The sequence below is a fragment of the Corythoichthys intestinalis genome, chromosome 2 (assembly GCF_030265065.1).
Source record: "Corythoichthys intestinalis isolate RoL2023-P3 chromosome 2, ASM3026506v1, whole genome shotgun sequence".
Taxonomy (NCBI): Eukaryota; Metazoa; Chordata; class Actinopteri; order Syngnathiformes; family Syngnathidae; genus Corythoichthys; species Corythoichthys intestinalis.
In genome coordinates, this window is record NC_080396.1 from 7,519,077 (window position 1) to 7,539,720 (window position 20,644).

Genomic DNA, 20,644 nt, shown 5'->3' on the forward strand with positions numbered 1-20,644 from the left:
ACAATATATTATTAGTCAGTTACGCTATTTCTTCTGTCTGTAAATAAAGCAGGACCTCTAAATGTGGGGATATTTGAAAGCAATTAACGGCATCATGGTTGAAAATGAAGGAAAACATAACATTGATTCAGCGTTGTTCCGATATTTTTAATAATCGAAATGACGTTTAGGTTTTGTAAGGATTTCAACGTTGGAACAACATTAATCGAGGGTAGTGCTGCAACGATTAATCGATTAACTCGAGTATTCGATTAGGAAAAAAAGATTCAAATTAAATTTTGCTGCTTCGAGTGTTCGTTTAATTAAAGTGGCGTTGTAATGGTTTGTTTTGAAAGTGTTTCCATTTAGCTTTATTGATTTGGGTGGATACACTGCCCTCTTGTCTGCCTCATTTCACATGGCTTAATCCAGCTGCTCCCTGTTAAGATAAACATAAGATAAGTTTTTGTTTGAGCTAAAGTTTTTTTATGCTTTCGTTATTTAGTTTAAAGGTATATTTAGCCATTTTTTTTGGGAATATGTGTGTAAACCATTTGTTAGGAGCATTATAAAAAAAAAAAAAAAAGTTAGCATTTTACAGCATTTAAACTAGCGGACTTTTGCTATGTAAATTAGCCAATTGTTCTTTTGTTGTATATAGATCTTCATTTACCGGTATTCATTTTTTTATACCGTTTGAGGTTCAGCTCAGGTATTTTAATTTTTTATGTTCCTTATCAGATTACTCAACTATTCGAACTAATTAGTTCATGGATTAATCGACTACTAAAATAATCGATAGCTGCAGCCCTAATCGAGGGTGCAAAAGTGATGACAAATCAACGTTGATTCGAGGATACATGATTGAGAGTGGAATGTTGATTCAACATCATTTCAACGTCTGTCTGCTATATGGGTAATAATAAATCACCATGCTACCACAACATATACACTATCTGAGATAACAAGAAACATGACTCTTCGGGAAGGATGCATTTTCAGCATGTAGTATCCTTTTACCTGTATTCTTTTTAACTATAGTGTTAAATTCATAAAACCATTGAATAAAGAGAAAATTGTATTTGATCAATTAATATCATGGATGGTTTCATTTCCGTAAGCTCAGAAAAACAATGCTTTAACGATAGAGGTCCACTTATTTAAACTAGGAGGAGTGGCTGTGAAAGCTCATGTTTCAGTGGCAGCCAAAGAGTTAATGGATTTGTATATGATCAATGTTTAAATAATATGTGCGACTCTATTTAGAGGTAAAAAATGACTGTTGTCTTGGTGTGCAAGTGGCGCCGTGGTGATAAAAGGTCACATGGTGGCTCTCACTCATGACCAAGTCCGCGTGACCCACGCCCCGTTGCCATAGTGACCTGTACTCATAGAAGGCGACACTTAAGGTCACCCAGAAATGTTAGACATTCCACCATTCTCAAAACTTCTGTGCAATTACACTTAAGCACGAATGTGGGTGTGTATGATGCATTCAAAAATTCCAAGAAGCAAAAGTAATAATTATTAATTAGAAAATTCAATTTCAGGAGGCATGGGTCACTTACAGTCCCTGACAAAAGTCTTGTCGCTTATCCATTGTGTAGAAACAATTGCTAATGACCTGACTTTTAATTATTCATTTGGTTTCAGAAATGGCTAATATGAAAGCTAAGAGCCTCCCAAATGATGTTAAGTGTACAAAAATAAATATACTGTATTTTTTTCACTGAAAAAAGATTTATCATTTAATGAAGACATAAAGGTCAAATTCTGGCAAGACAAAAGTTTTGTAGCCTACAGAAAGTAGTGTGAAAATTGAACAAAAAAAATGTACTTCAAATACAAAAATATGTTACATAACATAAGCGAATTAAATAGTGGTGCTGTGAGATCCAAATTTAATATTTTGTATGACTTCCATGGGCTTGAAGGACTGCATCCAAGCGGTTCGGCAAGGATTCATACAATTTATTGATGAAGTCATCAAGAACATCAAAGAAAGCAGTCTTGCATGCCTCCCAGAGTTCATCAACATTCTTGGGTTTCGTCTTCCATGCTTCCAATTTCATCCTGTTCAGTCTGGTGACTGGGCTGGCCAGTCCTGGAGGATCTTGATCTTCTTTGCCTTGAGGAACTTTGAGGTAGAGATTCAAGTATGCGATGGAGCACCATCCGGCTGCAGAATTTGTCCCTTTTTATGGTTAGGAATGTAAGAGGCAGCTAAGATTTGTTGATATTTCAGACTATTTATGTTGCCTTCCACCTTGCAGATCTCTCGCACACCCCCAAACTGGATGTAACCCCAGACCATGATTTTGCCACCACCAAACTTCACTGTTTTCTGAGTGAATCTCGGATCCATGTGGGCTCCATTAGGTCTCCTGAAATATTTGCGGCGACTGTGGTGTAATTCAATGGAAGATTCATCTGAAAAATTAACCTTTTGCCACTTTTGACAGGCTGTGGGCCTTGGCAAATGACACGGTTTTTTAAATTATCTGCACCCTGAGAGATCTGCACAAACAATGGGCTAACTTACATAGCAAAAGTCTGCTAGCTTAAATGCTATAAAACGCAACGTTTTTTTTTCTCACAATGCTCTTAAGAAATGGTTCAGACACATATTCCCACAAAAAATGCCGAAATATACCTATCAACTAAATTACGTATGCATTAAAAAAAAAACATTAGCTTAAACAAAAACTTATGTTGGTCTAAACATGGAGCAGCTGGCTTCAGCCGTGTGAAATGAGGCAGACTAGAGGGCAGTGTATTCACCTAAATCAATAAAACTGAATGCAAACACTTTCAAAACAAACCATTACAATGCCACTTTAATTAAACCAATACTCGAAGTAGCAACATTTTAATTCTTCTTTAAATCTTTTTTCTAATCGAATACTCGAGTTAATCGATTAACCAGCACTACATCATTTGTCCCGAGATATGACGAGATGCTCGAAATATGACGATTCATGACAGGATCGCAATTTTGTTATTTTCCTGTAAGACGGACGCACGGCGGATTTTCTTGTGAGAGAAGTCACAAGAAGGTTAGTGTAGGTGGTGAAAAAAGAAAAAAGATGACGCTCGCTATTGAAATTATGATGGATTTCTACTATAATTCTGAACTGTATTTATAATTTATTTGTTTTGCGACGTATAATTTTTATGTATAATTGTACCTGCAGTATTTTATTTTAAAAATTGCGTAGGTTTTTGGGCTGTGTAACGAAATAATCAAATTATAATGTATACTTATGGGAAAATCCCGCTAGACATACAGTGTATCACAAAAGTGAGTATACTCCCATTTCTGCAGATATTTGAGTATATCTTTTCATGGGATAACACTGACAAAATGACACTTCGACACAATGAAAAGTAGTCTGTGTGCAGCTTTTATAATAGAGTTCATTTATTTTCTCCCCAAAATAACTCAAAATATAACCATTAATATCCAAACCCCTGGGAACAAAAGTGAGTACACCCCATAGAAACTACGTACATCCCTAAATGTCCAAATTGAGTACTGCTTGTCATTTTCCTTCCAAAATGTCATGTGACTCGTTACAGGAGTGCTGTCAGCATTGCTGCAGATATTTAAGTATATATTTTCATGGGACAACACTGACAAAATGACACTTTGACACAACGAAAAATAGTCTGTGCGCAACTTATATAATAGAGTTAATTTATTTTCCCCTCAAAATAACTCAAAATATAGCCATTAATATCTAAACCCCTGGCAACAATAGTGAGTACACCCCAAAGAAACTACGTACATCCCTAAATGTCCAAATTGAGTACTGCTTGTCATTTTCCTTCCAAGATGTCATGTGACTCGTTACAGGAAGCTGTCAGCATTGCTGCAGATGTTGAAGAGGTGGGGTGTCAGCCTGTTAGTGCTCAGACCATACGCCGTACTCTACATCAAATTGGTGTGCATGGCTGTCACCCCAGGAGGAAGCCTATTCTGAAGACGGTACACTAGAAAGCCCGCAAACAGTTTGCTGAAGACATGTCAGCAAAGCACATGGATTCCTGGAACCATGTCCTATGGTCTCATGAGACGGGTTTCTAAGGGATGTACTCACTATTGTTGCCAGGGGTTTGGATATTAATGGCTATATTTTGAGTTATTTTGAGGGTTGAGGGGGAAATAAATGAACTCTTTTATATAAGCTGCGCAGACTACTTTTCATTGTGTCAAAGTGTCATTTTGTCAATGTTGTCCCATGAAAAGATATACTTAAAAATCTGCAGCATAGCTGACAGGACTCCTGTAACGAGTCACATGACATTTTGGAGGGAAAATGACAAGCAGTACTCAATTTGGACATTTAGGGATGTACGTAGTTTCTAAGGGGTATACTCACTTTTGTTGCCAGGGGTTTAGATATTAATGGCTATATTTTGAGATACTGTATTGTGAGGGGAAAATAAATGAACTCTATTATATAAGCTGCACACACACTACTTTTCATTTTGTCAAAGTGTCATTTTGTCAGTGTTGTCCCATACTCACTTTTGTGATACACTAAACGATCATTTCGACTTACGAACCAGGTCCTGGAACGAATTAAATTTGTATGTAGAGGTACCACTGTAGTTGGAAACCTTTATTTATTTTTGGAGTATTTTTTTAAATTTATTTTACAGACGAAAACATTTTTAGTAAACTTCGACTAAAAATAGAAGAAATTTGTCTTGGGTTTTCGTCAACAAAACCTTGACAAAGACAAACACTTTGTCACATCACATTTTGTGATGACTAAAATATGACTAAAACAAATAAGTACGAAATTTAAAACAGCTGCTAAAAACAACAGTTTTTGAGTCACTTCCTTGTTTACTCATTGGCTGCCATTGACAGCGCTAGAACTCATTTTGGCCCAGTAAAAATGGATTGGGTGTCTAGCGCTGTCAATGGCACTGAAAGATCAGCAATCACAACCATTCCTCCCAGTTAAAATTAATTTGACGCCTATCATTGTCAATGGCAGGCAGTGGGTTAATTTGGGGAATTTACAGGTCATTTCCTTCACATTTTGGGGGATTCTTTGACACACTTTCTGTAGATTTGGGGCCTATTTTAGGTCACTAACCTTTGATAGAGGATCATTTTTTTCTCATTGGAAATTAATGGGGCTGTTGGAAAAGATGTGTTTGTCAAATTTTTATGGAGTTTTAGACAAAAACTCTATTTGTACACCTTGAGTTCTTAAATTTTTGGATGTGTATGTTATATGAATTGGATAAAAAAAAATATAGGATGAGGGGTTTGTTTGTTTGTTTGTTTTTTTTTGTTTTTTTTTCTTCCCTCTTCTTCTTCAGTGGCACGGTGGCTGAGTGGTTAGCACATCTGCCTCACAGTTCTGAGATCAAGGGTTCAATCCCGGGCTTCGGCCTTCCTGTGTGGAGTTTGCATGTTCTCCCCGTGCCTGCGTGGGTTTCCTCCAGGAACTCCGGTTTCCTCCCACATCCCAAAAACATGCATGGTAGGCTGATTGAACACTCTAAATCAGTGGTCTCAAACCGGTCCTCAAAGGGCCGCAGGGGGTACTGGATTTCATTCCAACCAAACGAGACAAATACCTTTTCACCAATCTGGTTTCTTACAAGTGTAATCAGTTGATTGCAATCAGGTGCTGCTTATGTTAGTAGAAATCTCATTGGTTGAACTGTTTGTGCTGGATCTGTTGGAACAAAAACCAGGACCCACTGCGGCCCTTTGTGGAGTCGGTTTGAGACCGCTGCTCTAAATTGTCCGTAGGTATGAGTGTGTGCGTGAATGGTTGTGTGTCTCCTTGTGCCCTGCGATTGGCTGGCAACCAGTTCAGGGTGTCCCCTGCCTACTGCCCGTTGTTAGCTGGGATAGGCTCCAGCACCTCCGCGACCCTCGTGAGGAATAAGCGGCATGGAAAATGAATGAATGAATGAGTTTTTTTTCCATTTTGAAGTGTTTTGCCATTGGAAAGGAATAGTGCTATTTTTGTCGGAAAACACGTACGTATTCTTGCCACAACCGCAAACATTATGACCAAAATCAAAAGAATTTTTGGAACATTTCCAAGTTGGTACGGTGGCTGATTCTGGAAAAGGGAAATTTGATCATTCATTTAACGTGAACTCAAGAACTGATTAACTCACTGACTGCCATTAAAATAAGATCATTCAATTTCACCCCCCACCCCAGTTTAATTTAGTTGGAACTCCTTGATGCATTTAACAACGATACAACAAAACACATTGGGAAACACAAAATTGACACTTAATGCCACCCACTTTAAACAGATTGGACATCTACTAATGACAAACTAATTTCAATTCATAGCAAAAGGATGATTGGATAATTGGATTAGTTAAATATGAATTCAGGCATCAAAGTGGTTAATCGAATCATGAAGCTTCACAAGCGTGAGAATTTTTGTCTTCTGTCTCAGCTCTTAAAAAAAACACACAAAGAAAAACATCAGTAAATACTGTGTATGACAATTGTTGACTGTCGTGGACACATTTGGCCAATTCTGTTAAGATTTCATCATACTAATTTAGGAAAATTGTTTTAACCTTCCATTCAACACTTGAAAACATCATTTATCAATTTGTGGACAGTAAAAAATTTCCTTGTATTAGCTATTTTTAGTTTCTGAAAAGGGCATTACTGGCTTACTGCACTCAATGGACGCTAATTAAATTTCAAAAAGTAGAATTCACCTTCCATGCCATTACTATGGAGAAGAAAAACGTGGCAGCGTCCTCTACTGGCTGCAAAAAGACTACTGAAAAACAATGAATTGCTATTTTATATCAGGGGTGATGAACTTTGTCGCAGGCCACATCATAGTTACGGTTCCATCTAATTACCAACTAACATATGGAAGGACGCCATCTTTGTCAGTGGACCGACATGCTATAGACCCTACCCATGTGACGTCACAACTCCGCTCTCCTGAATGGTACCGCCCAATTGTCCGTCAAAACATAGTGTTAACCTGTTACGGCTACGTACATTCCTCCTATTTACGGCGTGTTTTTCTGCTCGTTAACATTAATAATCAAAATGGTGAAGGCGTGTGTGGCTGTTGGTTGCACTAACAGAGAAGATGGAAGGAGAGACTTGAAGTTTTACCGTAATCCGAGGGATCCAAAGAGGAGAGCGAAATGGACGGCTGCAATTCGACGTGAAAACTGGGCACCAAAAAATCACCACAGACTATGTAGTAGTCATTTTATATCCGGTAAGATGCATTTAAGATATACTTAGAGGGTTTTGGGCTGACAAATAACCACAATTAAGATCATTGCTAGGCTAATCGCCGACAACATCGCCGACAACATACACGTATGTATGTAGTGAGAGTGCTATCGCTAAACCATATAAACATTAAAAGCCTTAACTCCATTGACAAACGACATGAAATACATTAGACTTGACAGTGGATGTTAGCAATAACAAAAGATTTTGAATTGAAAATTTCGTAACTCACCTTTCCAAGCACAAGATAGATTCCTGCCGAATTTTCGTGGACGAGGACCTGTTTCACCCAACCAGCAACGAAGTATTTATAAGCCTCCAAGCTCTTGAAGTTTTTCAAATTTTCGTGAGAATAGGCTGATTTTGTGTGGACAAGATAATTGTAAATATCAGCGTACCAGATGTCAGGCAGACAGGGCGAAGACAGTGGGTCGAAAAACATCGATTTGGGCATCAAATATGGATCTGGCGACTGTATAGAACGAAGCTTTTCCACATAACGCCTTTTATGCAACACATCCAGTGAGTTTACGGCATCAGAAAGCACCGGGTCTTCCATGAAATGCATTTTAAATTCCTCGATCAATTGAAACCAATGCTAATACAGAGACAAAATGACGGACAAGTGGGCGGAACCATACAGCGAGCACGTGGTTTTGTGACGTCGGTGGGTAGGGTCTATAAATAACGTAGCAGGAGCATTCCTACTGTGTTCATATTCCAAATGTCATTTTGCTATACAGTCCCTGACAAAAGTTTTGTCGCTTATCCATTTTGTAGAAACAATTGCTAATAACCTGACTTTTAATTATTCAATTGGTTTCAGAAATGGCTCATATGAAAGCTAAGACCCTCCCGAATGATGTTGAATATACAAAAATATATTTGTTTCACTGAAAAAAGATTTATCAATGAATGAAGAACTAAAGGTTAAATTTTGGCAAGACAAATGTTTTGTCGCCTACAGAAAGTAGTGTGATAATTGAACAAAAAATGTACTTCAAATGCAAAAATATGTTACATAACATAAGCGAATTAAGTATTGGTGCTGTGAGATCCAAATTTAATATTTTGTATGACTTCCATGGGCTTGAAGGACTGCATCCATGCGGTTCGGCAAGAGTTCATACAATTTATTGATGAAGTCATCAGGAACATCAAAGAAAGCAGTCTTGCATGCCTCCTAGAGTTCTCAACATTCTTGGGTTTCGTCTTCCATGCTTCCTCTTTCATCCTACCCCAGACATGCTCAATGATGTTCATGTCTGGTGACTGGGCTGGCCAGTCCTGGAGGATCTTGATCTTTTTTGCCTTGAGGAACTTTGAGGTAGAGATTGAAGTATGCGATGGAGCACCATCCTGCTGCAGAATGTGTCCCTTTTTATGGTTAAGAATGTAAGAGGCAGCTAAGATTTGTTGATATTTCAGACTATGTTGTCTTCCACCCTGCAGATCTCTCGCACACCCCCGTACTGGATATAACTCCAGACCATGATTTTCCCACCACCAAACTTCACTGTTTTCTGAGTCAATCTCAGATCCATGGGGGCTCCAGTAGGTCTCCTGCAATATTTGCGGCGACTGTTGAGATTCAGATCAAGATCCTCCAGGACTGGCCAGCTCAGTCACCAGACATAAACATCATTGAGCATGTCTGGGGTAGGATGAAAGAGGAAGCATGGAAGACGAAACCCAAAAATGTTGATGAACTCTAGGAGGCATGCAAGACTGTTTTCTTTGATGTTCCTGATGACTGATGAATTCCTCAAGTACGAGTAAAAAACGTGAATGACAAAAACAATACTCCAGTAATGAGTAACTACTTACAATATCAGATTTTTTTTTAACAATGGTTTTGTTTTAGTTTTTCTCACCATAACATCATCTTCATGAACTCTAGTTATTATTGTACTGTACTATAACCTATCACGTGACCATATAGAGCCAAAAAATACAGAAAAATCATCATATTCCAACTAGAAAAATCAACAGAAATGAGACGTCACCCGTCCAATTAGCATGAGTGACCAAAGGACTTCCAACTGCAAGTGTACAGGTGTGCATGTATTGTTACGTCTGAGTGGTACAATGGAGTCATGTGATTATTGTTGTATTGGTGAAACTGGTAGTGATACTGTGGGCAACAATGGCACAAATAAAGTAAAAACTAATATGTTGAATGAAGAGGGAAGACGTGACGACTCTAGTGTATCCTGAAGTAACAGAGTTAGCGAAGCGTTTCTTCTTCACAAATATACTCAAGTACTTATATACCGTTTGCAGGAAGTGGCAACCTCCAGACAACTCAGTGAAGTGTAATGTAGAATTTCAGACAATTTCAAATCCGAGCATCTACAGGAGGATTTAACTTCCAAACGCGATTGCAAACAAATTAAAAAAAGAAAGAAAAAAACAACAACAACACACACACACACCTGTACAGCACTTCAACCAAGGGCACATTTCCATTTTGACCTATCTTATCATTCTTACGCATGAAACATTTCAAAATATTTGGAACTGAGTGAAGTGCCTCTTCAACATAAAATTGTCTTGAAACATTGCAAGAAACATGATTTGTTTTTGCATGCTTAATAAAATGGTGTAGTGGACAAGTTTGGCCCCTGGGCCTTGAGTTTGAAAAAAATATAGTTATACAATGAAAAGAACTTATGTTAGGAAAATGATTTTCGCACTACAGCAAACAAGATAACAAAACTCCAAAATTTTTGTGCACAGGAAACAAACGGTCAGAAACAAGCTAAAAGTTAATTTATTCACACTCGAAAGAAAAACTGCAACTTGCCGCTCTTTGATCTGAAAATATTCCTTACCTCGCGCATCTTTGATGACGTCACATCCGCCAATCGCCAGGCCCGCCCTCAGAGCCAGAGCTTTTAAAAACGCTCGTTTGCAACTCTATTGCCGCTAGAGGGCGCTGTAATTTTGCTGGCGAACCGGTTTGGGAGCCGCCCGGGGCCATTGCTGACGTTCTTCCGGTGCTCAGTCACCCCCGCTCTCCGCCCCCCCGATGCTACCCGGTCGGGCTTGGCTGTGGGAGCGTAATGGCGGTGCACCGGGGACCCTCAACGAAATGGCTCTTCACCCGGGAACAGCTTGAAAACACGCCGTCTCGACGCTGCGGCATCGAGGCCGACAGGGAGCTTTCGTACCGACAACAAGCCGCCAACCTCATCCAAGATATCGGCCAGAGGCTCATCGTGTATCCTTTGAGGCTGAGGCTAGCTCGCTTGTTCACGGGCTCATTCTTGTTAGCATTAGCTTCGTAATGTCTAGGCAACTGCATATATTGTTCATACCTGTGACGAACCGAGAAATAAACAATCGTATGTTTTTGTGTAGCGTTCGGCAGAGAGATCGACATTCAACATTCTAATGGTCGCTCTTACCCGAGAGAATATTCTCGATTTGCCGGTGGCATTCGGGCCTTCACGCAGGTTAGCTTTTGGTTTGCACCTTTCATTGTTAGCTTCCACGACGAGGCTGTAATCGCCGGAGAATCCGATGACGATTGGTATAATCATAATCTAGCGAAATAAGTCCTTTTCCGTTGGTTGAGTTTGAACTGTAATGGCTGTTTCTGAACCCGTGCCAACTACTTTTAGTACTAAACGTATAGCGCTTGTCACTAACGTTGCCATGTCGTCATTACATTAACCCCCCTTAATTGTGGACTCAGCTCTCAACTGATCATCAACACCGCTATAGTGTACATGCACCGATTTTATATGATTCACTCTTTAACCAAGTTCCACAGAAATGTAAGTACTGCAAACTATATGGTTTCGGATTTTGGAACAGCTGCGCCTGAATATAAGATTAAAAGAATCAACCAATTTCCTCCCCTCAGATTATTTCCCAAACAACATTGTTCCTGGCAGCCAAGGTTGAGGAGCAGCCCCGGAAGCTGGAGGACGTCATTAAAAAAGCTCACGCCTGCATAAACCCCCAAGAGCCTGCCCTAGACACTAAAAGCAATGTGAGTGTATCATTCGGTTTTTATGCATGATTTTGACTTAATAGTGGTACCTCTACATACAAATGTCTGTACTAGGGCTGCAGCTATCGAATATTTTAATAATCTAGTAATCGACTGAAAATTCTATCGATTCATCAAGTAATCGGATGAAACATCTTATTTTAGGTAAAGAGCAATTATACAGTGCCTTGCAAAAGTATTCGGCCCCCTTGAACCTTGCAACCTTTCGCTACATTTCAGGCTTCAAACATAAAGATATAAAATTTTAATTTTTTGTCAAGAATCAACAACAAGTGGGACACAATCGTGAAGTGGAACAAAATTTATTGGATAATTTAAACTTTTTTTAACAAATAAAAAACTGAAAAGTGGGGCGTGCAATATTATTCGGCCCCCTTGCGTTAATACTTTGTAGCGCCACCTTTTGCTCCAATTACAGCTGCAAGTCGCTTGGGATATGTTTCTATCAGTTTTGCCCATCGAGAGACTGACATTCTTGCCCATTCTTCCTTGCAAAACAGCTCGAGCTCAGTGAGGTTGGATGGGGAGTGTTTGTGAACAGCAGTCTTCAGCTCTTTCCACAGATTCTCGATTGGATTCAGGTCTGGACTTTGACTTGGCCATTCTAACACCTGGATACGTTTATTTTTGAACCATTCCATTGTAGATTTGGCTTTATGTTTTGGATCATTGTCCTGTTGGAAGATAAATCTCCGTCCCACTCTCAGGTCTTATGCAGATACCAACAGGTTTTCTTCCAGAATGTTCCTGTATTTGGCTGCTTCCATCTTCCCGTCAATTTTAACCATCTTCCCTGTCCCTGCTGAAGAAAAGCAGGCCCAAACCATGCTGCTGTCACCACCATGTTTGACAGTGGTGATGGTATGTTCAGGGTAATGAGCTGTGTTGCTTTTACGCCAAACATATCGTTTTGCATTGTGGCCAGAAAGTTCCATTTTGGTTTCATCTGACCAGAGCACCTTCTTCCACATGTTTGGTGTGTCTCCCAGGTGGCTTGTGGCAAACTTTAAACGAGACTTTTTATGGATATCTTTGAGAAATGGCTTTCTTCTTGCCACTCTTCCATAAAGGCCAGATTTGTGCAGTGTACGACTGATTGTTGTCCTATGGACAGACTCTCCCACCTCAGCTGTAGATCTCTGCAGTTCAGTCAGAGTGATCATGGGCCTCTTGGCTGCATCTCTGATCAGTTTTCTCCTTGTTTGAGAAGAAAGTTTGGAAGGATGGCCGGGTCTTGGTAGATTTGCAGTGGTCTGATGCTCCTTCAATTTCAATATGATGGCTTGCACAGTGCACCTTGAGATGTTTAAAGCTTGGGAAATCTTTTTGTATCCAGATCCGGCTTTAAACTTCTCCACAACAGTATCTCGGACCTGCCTAGTGTGTTCCTTGGTTTTCATAATGCTCTCTGCACTTTAAACAACCCTGAGACTATCACAGAGCAGGTGCATTTATACGGAGACTTGATTACACACAGGTGGCTTCTATTTATCATCATCGGTCATTTAGGACAACATTGGATCATTCAGAGATCCTCACTGAACATCTGGAGTGAGTTTGCTGCACTGAAAGTAAAGGGGCCGAATAATATTGCACGTCCCACTTTTCAGTTTTTTATTTGTTAAAAAAGTTTAAATTATCCAATAAATGTTGTTCCACTTCACGATTGTGTCCCACTTGTTGATTCTTGACAAAAAATTACATTTCATATCTTTATGTTTGAAGCCTGAAATGTGGCGAAAGGTTGCAAGTTTCAAGGGGGCCGAATACTTTTGCAAGGCACTGTACATATACATGAGAAAACAAGACATTTCGTCTACTATTGAACCATTTTCAGTCAATGTCTATTTTCGATGTACAGTGGGGCAAATAAGTATTCAGTCAACCACCTATTGTGCAAGTTCTCCTACTTGAAAAGATTAGAGAGGCCTGTAATTGTCAACATGGGTATACATCAAACATGAGAGACAGTATGTGGGGGAAAAAAACAGAAAATCACATTGTTTGATTTTTAAAGAATTTATTTCCAAATTAGAGTGGAAAATAAGTATTTGGTCACCTACAAACAAGCAAGATTTCTGGCTGTCAAAGAGCTCTAACTTCTTCTAACGAGGTCTAACGAGGCTCCACTTGTTAACTGTATTAATGGCACCTGTTTTAACTCATTATCGGTATAAAAGACACCTGTCCACAACCCTCAGTCAGTCACATTCCAAACTCCACTATGGCCAAGACCAAAGAGCTGTCGAAGGACACCAAAGACAAAATTGTAGACCTGCACCAGGCTTGGAAGACTGAATCTGCAATAGGTGAAACACTTTGTGTAAAGAAATAAACTGCGGGAGCAATTATTAAAAAATGGAAGACATAAAAGACAACTGATAATCTCCCTCTATCTGGGGCTCCATGCAAGATCTCACCACGTGGCGTCAAAACGATAACAAGAATGGTAAAATCCCAGAACCACACGGTGGGACCTAGTGAATGACCTACAGGGAGCTTTGACCACAGTAACAAAGGCTACTATCAGTAACACAACGCGCCGCCAGGGACTCAAATCCTGCACTGCCAGATGTGTCCCCCTGCTGAAGAAAGTACACGTCCAGGCACGTCTGCGGTTCGCTAGAGAGCATTTGGATGATCCAGAAGAGGACTGGGAGACTGTGTTATGGTCAGCTGAAACCAAAATACAACTTTTTGGTAGAAACACAGGTTCTAGTGTTTGGAGTAGAAATAATACTGAATTGCAGCCGAAGAACACCATACCCACTGTGAAGAATGGAGGTGGAAACATCATGCTCCGGGGCTGTTTTTCTGCAAAGGGACCAGAACGACTGATCTGTATAAAGGAAAGAATGAATAGGGCCGTGTATCGATAGATTTTGAGTGAAAATCTCCTTCCATCAACAAGGGCATTGAAGATGAGACGCGGCTGGGTCTTTCAGCATGACAATGATCCCAAATGCACAGCCAGGGCAACAAAGGAGTGGCTTCGTAAGAAGCATTTCAAGGTCCTGGGATGGCCTAGCCAATCTCCAGATGTCAACCCCATAGAAAATCTGTGGAGGGAGTTGAAAGTCCGTGTTGCCCAACGACAGTCCCAAAACATCACTGTTCTAGAGGAGATCTACATGGAGGAATGGGTCAAAATACCAGCAAAAGTGTGTTAAAAGCTTGTGAAGAGTTACAGAAAACGTTTGGCCGCCGTTATTGCCAACAACGGGTACATAACAAAGTATTGAGATGAACTTTTGGTATTGATCAAATACTTATTTTCCACCATGATTTGCAAATAAATTCTTTAAAAATCAAACAATGTGATTTTCTGGGTTTTTTCCACATTCTGTCTCTCATGGTTGAGGTTTACCCAGGTAGACAATTACAGGCGTCTCTAATAATTTCAAGTGGGAGAAGTTGCACAATTAGTGGTTGACTAAATACTTATTTGCCCCACTGTACATTGTTGAAAACAGCCAACAATTGCATCTCAGATATGATTAGAATAAAAAGAGACTAATTCACTGCTTTCACTCAAAAAAGATCTTTCTTACCTAAAAATGCCATTACGCTTGATAACACTCATCACTTAAAAGTTAGGTGTTTTTCCCCATGTGTTTCAATTGAATTTCCATTTGTGTCAAGCTATTTTTCAGTTCTAGTTAAGTTTTAGGTTAATCTAAACTGTAAGTCCTGATAGGATTTTGAGTTTTTGCAGTGTTCAAAATAAATTTATTGTAACATATCAGGTTATAATATTGCTGGGATATTTGCATGATTTCCTGAATGCACCGCGTGACGTGCGGAGGTGCGGGAGAGCGAGAAACGTGCCTTCCTGTTGTTGTTGTCGTTCTGGCAGATGTGCACGCGTTGGCTGCGGCAGACAGCAGTCGTGCGTTGGTTGTTTCTACAAGTTCCCAAATCATAAATAGTTGTAACCGAACGAAGCGGGTGACTCTTTGTCAACGTTACAGTATGATACCTGCTGTATTGGAGCACATTAAGGACTAGTGCTACTTGGTGTTTTATCTAGCAATGACTACCGAGCTAAAATTGACAGTTAGCATTATCAAGTTTTTATTTTACACTCTCATCGCTCTACAGCGCTATGTTTTCACAGATTAAATAAAGCCTGCAAGTAAGAAACACATTAGCCACGTATCGACAGTGGTCAAAATTAATAGAAACCTAGCCCTCCGCAGGGCTAACGTTACGTGAGCGAGTGACTGTAATGTTAATCATATTTATTAGCGCTGAGAGGTCTACTGCTTTCAGATGGCGGCTGTTTACTAACGCCGCTAACTCTGTCATTTCGTATCTAGTTCAACCTACACGTGACATCTAAGAGACGATTCAGACGCTACCTGCTCCCACCTTAGCATGCTCTGCGTGGCATCATGCGTAGACATGTGCCGGTTACCGGTTTCACGGTTTACCGTGGTGTGAAAACGTCGCGGTTTCAAAACCACTAAAATTTTCCGTTATACCTTAGTACGGTATTCGCTATTTTTCATGTGCCAAAATGCAGCCGAAGTGGCTTGGTGCGGCACCGCTCACCCCTTCCCGTTTGTTGCCGTGAGTGCCACTAAACAGCCAGCAAACCCAAAAACAAATCCTCCAAACACAAGGCGTACTTTTCTTCAATTTATTGAGCTCTCAAATCGTGGTGAAATATACAAATAAATACATTTAAAACGCTGTACAATTGTATTTTTCCACGTGTGATTAGGTTCAACAGGATAGCAGTAGCTCCATTAAAAAGTTGGCCAAAAACAAAACACACATTTTCCTTTCAAATTCAATATACAAACTAACTAAAACTTACAAAGACGAATGTTAGCCTAGGCTAAACTGGGAGAGCAGCTTCTTTTATGTCTCACAGCCGCTGAGTGAGAGAAAAGCTTGAATGCAGGGGGAAAGAAAAAGAATCGCGTCAAAGATCGCTAATTGAGAGAGGAGGTCTCACTCCTCACTTTTTTTTTTTTTTTTTTTTTTTTTAGATGAAACCTTTCCTCAACAATATTTACATTTTAACTAATTTATAAAACTAACTTATACATTTTTAACTAACTTATTAACTTATGAATTCTTTGTTCTTTTTAACACAAAGGCATGGCATCATGTAGACTAGAGTTGACACAGTGGCTGAAAATGGCGAAACTTCACTTGAGCTTCCCCCCTCAAAAAAAAGTCATACAGTATATATTTTTAATTTCATTTAGAAGTGTTTTTACTTTTTATAGCAATTATTTTGTTCTTACTCTAATATTGAGCAACTTGAGCTGTGGGTATAGTCTAGGTTCTATTTATTTTAATTTTATATAATATTTGTTATTTTTTGTCTATTTATTTATTTTCACATTATATTCATGTTCCAATTTGCAAATACGTTTTGAAAAAATCCTGTTCAATGGATTTTTTTTTTTTTTTTTTTTTTTTAAACCCATACATCTCAAAATTTTGGAGCTATAATTGCAATACCGTGAAACCGCGGTATTTTTGCTCACGGTTATCGTACCGTGAGAATCTCATACCGGCACATGCCTAATCATGCGGGCTAGTTTTTAGCAACATCGGCGTAGTTTGTAGCAGCTCTCGGCTGTAGTAGGGAATTTTTTTATTGCTTCTTCCTCTACACGTGTGACATCAGCGCATTGTCCCGCATTAAAAAGTAGTCCGGGCAAAACGTGATGCTTAGAGCAAAATTAACGATTCCTCGAGGTGAATAAAATTACTCTGATCACTTTTCAAACTCGAGTTACTCCAGTTGCTCGAGTATTCGTTTCAGCTCTAGTCTGTACATACAGAATTTTCAGGTTAAGACACGCTTAACGGGAAAATATTGCTTAATGTTTCTAAAGAAATTGCAGGATACGAAAGGCAAAAATATAGTATGGTACTCGCAGCTCCCAGAGTTAACTGAACGTAACATACTAAGACCTGCTCTGCAGTTGGCTATTGCCTAACATTCCTGCTTTACATGAGTGAAGTAACTTTTATTCTTTATTAGGGGTGTATCATCTTAGGCACCCCAAGATTCGATTCGATTACGATTCAGGGTGCTACTATTCAATTCCTGAACGGTGATCACTGTATTGACGATGATCACAATTCTCACGATTAAAAATGCATCGTATATTACTAATTAATAAAGTAGACAAATGTTTGTCCATTATTTATTTAAAATATCCTAATGATTCAACCGGAATAATGGAAACATGCCCATACAACAAAAAGCTGCCCTTAAGGTGCTTTTTATTAAATTATTTTTTGGAGAAAGTGCAAAACCATTAACCATTTTAAAGGGAGTACTTATTTCACCCAACAATACAATAAATTTACACAGGGGGAATGAACTCCACATTTTCTGGAAACAGTGTCTTTAGAAAAAAGCCTTCTTTTAACCAATATACGTTGTTTTCACAGATTTCTGCACAATTTAGAATGTTTGTAGTGTTACCGCTACTTAATCAGGGTTTTACACATTCTGCATATGAAATACACGTTAGCGAATTAGTTAATTAGCTTAGTGCTCGGCGCTAACTGTTAACGCCTCAAAAACAACAACAATAAAGGCTAAACAGTACAAGAGGGGTTCGTGTACTCACCTCTTATAGATGCACACGGGTCTTAGCAACACACTCAGGACATTTTTCAATTGACATGACTTGAAACTTCAGCTGGACATCTGAAAGACGAGGAGCAACAAACGATCTCTCTTCCCCTCTCGCTCTAAAAAATAACCTGCACTGTGCCTATCTGTCTCATACATAAATTTATTTTCCAGTCTTTTGAAAGGAGTAAATCTCTCACTCAGTTAAGGCAGTCCCCATTATAACGTTGTGCATGTGTCCGTTAAAGGCGTCTGGGCGGCAGACGTGTCTTGAATTTCGTTCCGCTACGAGCGGCTGTCATAAAGTTATGAGGGAAAATCATCGTTTTTGAGCCTTTATGAATCGCAATCGAATCGTCACGTGTCGAATCGAGATGCATGTAATAATCAATTTTTGGGGGGGGAACTCCTCTAACGTGTCTCATGTTAATAAGGTCATAGTATGGTGAGGGATGATACAAAAGCACGTAATTATTTTAGATCAGCATGGTCTGAATCAAAATTCTATGCAATTGTATGATGTGCGTAATAAAGAAACAAGAAAATAGAGTGCTACCTCTACATACAAAGTTAATTCTTTCTAGGACCTTGTTTGTAAGTCGAAATAGTCGTATGTTGAGCAGGATTTTCCCATTAGAATACATTATAATCCCATTAATTCGTTCTACAGCCTGAAAACCTACACTAAATCCCTAATAAATGATGCTGATACGATTGCAAATAGCATTTTACACAGAGCAAAACAAATAAATTATGAATAAAAATCGGAATAATAATATAATGATAGTAATAATAATACCTGTAATAATGTAACAAATGGGATTCTAATGTGGCAGATGTCTTTTGCATGGTGTACCTGACCGCACCGCGTGGCTGACCTGACAGAGTGAGGGAGGGAGGACTTTTTACTTTGTTCAGCTGGGGTAGACAATAGGCATGTTGTGTTGCACAAGTTGATGGAATAAAAGATTAAAAACCTGACGAACCTGGTGATTTTTTGGCGATGTTACCACAGTAATAATTGTCACCTTAACTTATAAGAACTGGCAAACGGAGGTCGGAGGAGGACCTTTGAGATTCTTGACATTCTACGGCCATATTGTCAAGTCAGTTAACGGACGCGCCCACCATTCTCATATTTTGGTATCATTTCCAGCTTCCTTTCAATGGTAAGCCTCACCTTTTCCCTCCTTTTTTCACCACCTGCACGAATCCATATTGAAGGCAATGAGTAATTTTGGGCCATTAATGTCATTTACCTGTTGATTTTCAGTTACTTCCTGTAGATTTTGGGGTATCTTATGAGTCACTTGTAGAGCTGGGAATCTTTGGGCACCTAACGATTCGATTACGATTACGATTCAGAGGCTCCGATTCGATTATAAAACGATTATTGATGCACCCCCCCTTTTTTTTTTTTTTTAATTTTTCGAACATTAGTTCCAAAATTGTTCAAAAATCCTCTCAGGCTAACACAGACTACTATTTTAGTATCAAGTTAACACATAACAGTAAACAAACATACAAAAATAACAGTAAATAAAATACTCCAGTCCCCATTCTGTATCAGCAGCTTTAAACTACATTCAATTAATTTAATGTTGTGAATCAACCGTTACAGTTGTTAAAATTGCTCCCATTATTCCATAATTTCCCTTCTGTCTACTTTTGACATGTCAAGGTTTTGAAACTGTTTCATCATTTAAAGATAGATTCAAGATAAGATTTTGCCGATTTAGGAGTATTTTAGCAAAAAGTTAATTAGGTTCGCTACAACAGAGCTTTCTCGAGAAGTCACTGCTTTAGTACTGCTTTAAGATGGCGGCTGTTTACTAACGCCGGAAAGTCTGTCATTTCGCATCTCTGTTCAATCATACATGTTCTAATACCGCCGTCGTCTGTCATTTTGCATCTAGTTCTACATATTTTTAAAAAATGTTTTTATCGTTTTGATTGACACCTTTTTAAAACGATATCTCAATTCTTGACAGAAGCATATCAATAACTTTTTGGGATAAAAAATATCACGATATATCACCATTTCCATATTTTGTCACACTCCCAGTAATAATAATACCTGTAATAATGTAACGAATGAGGTTCTAATGCGGCAGATGTGTTTTGCATGGAGTACTTGAATGCACCGTGTGGCTGACTTGATGGAGTGAGGGATGGAGAACTTTTTATTTAACTTTGTTCAGCTGGGGCAGACAATAGGCATGTTGTGTTGCACAAGTTGATGGAATAAATTATTAAAAACCTAATGAAGCTGGTGATTTTTTGGGGGATTTTACCACAGTAATAATTGTCACCTTAACCTTTAAAAACTGGCAAACGAAGGTCTGAGGAAGACCTTCGAGATTTTAGACATTCTACGGACATCTTGTCAAGTCAGTTAACGGACGCGCCCACCATTCTCATATTTTGGTATAATTTCCAGCTTCATTTCAATGGTAAGCCTCACCTTTTTCCTTTTTTTCACAACCTGCACTAACATTGTTGGAATCCATATTGATTTCTCTCACAAGAAAATCTGCTGTGCGTCAGTCTTGCGGGAAAACAAAGTAACTGCGGCACTGTTATAAATCGTCGTATTTCGAGCATGTCGTCGGATGTAGAAACATATGGCGAGTCAAATTTTACGTCGGGTATCGAAAAGATCGTATGTCGAGGTACCACTGTACAGAAATACTGTTAAGGACCAATATAGACTACCAGTTTAGATTAAGGCCTTGTACACACATAGCAGTAATAAATAAATATTCAAAAG

At 39.0% G+C, this 20,644-nt stretch overlaps 2 protein-coding genes across 2 annotated transcripts in view; one reads left to right on the plus strand and one right to left on the minus strand.

Moving 5' to 3' along the window:
- LOC130905646 (transmembrane protein 163-like) overlaps window positions 1–10,093 on the minus strand; it is an 82,156-nt gene extending 72,063 nt beyond the window's left edge. Inside the window, exon 1 of the mRNA XM_057819214.1 lies at window positions 10,078–10,093. Coding sequence (XP_057675197.1) covers window positions 10,078–10,086 — 9 coding nt within the window. The 5' untranslated portion in view covers window positions 10,087–10,093. The remainder of the gene's footprint in view (window positions 1–10,077) is intronic.
- Window positions 10,094–10,239: 146 nt separating this feature from the next.
- Window positions 10,240–20,644, plus strand: part of LOC130905637 (cyclin-T2-like) — a 38,490-nt gene continuing 28,085 nt past the window's right edge. Inside the window, exons 1-3 of the mRNA XM_057819205.1 lie at window positions 10,240–10,466; window positions 10,944–11,025; window positions 11,115–11,243. Coding sequence (XP_057675188.1) covers window positions 10,309–10,466; window positions 10,944–11,025; window positions 11,115–11,243 — 369 coding nt within the window. The 5' untranslated portion in view covers window positions 10,240–10,308. The remainder of the gene's footprint in view (window positions 10,467–10,943; window positions 11,026–11,114; window positions 11,244–20,644) is intronic.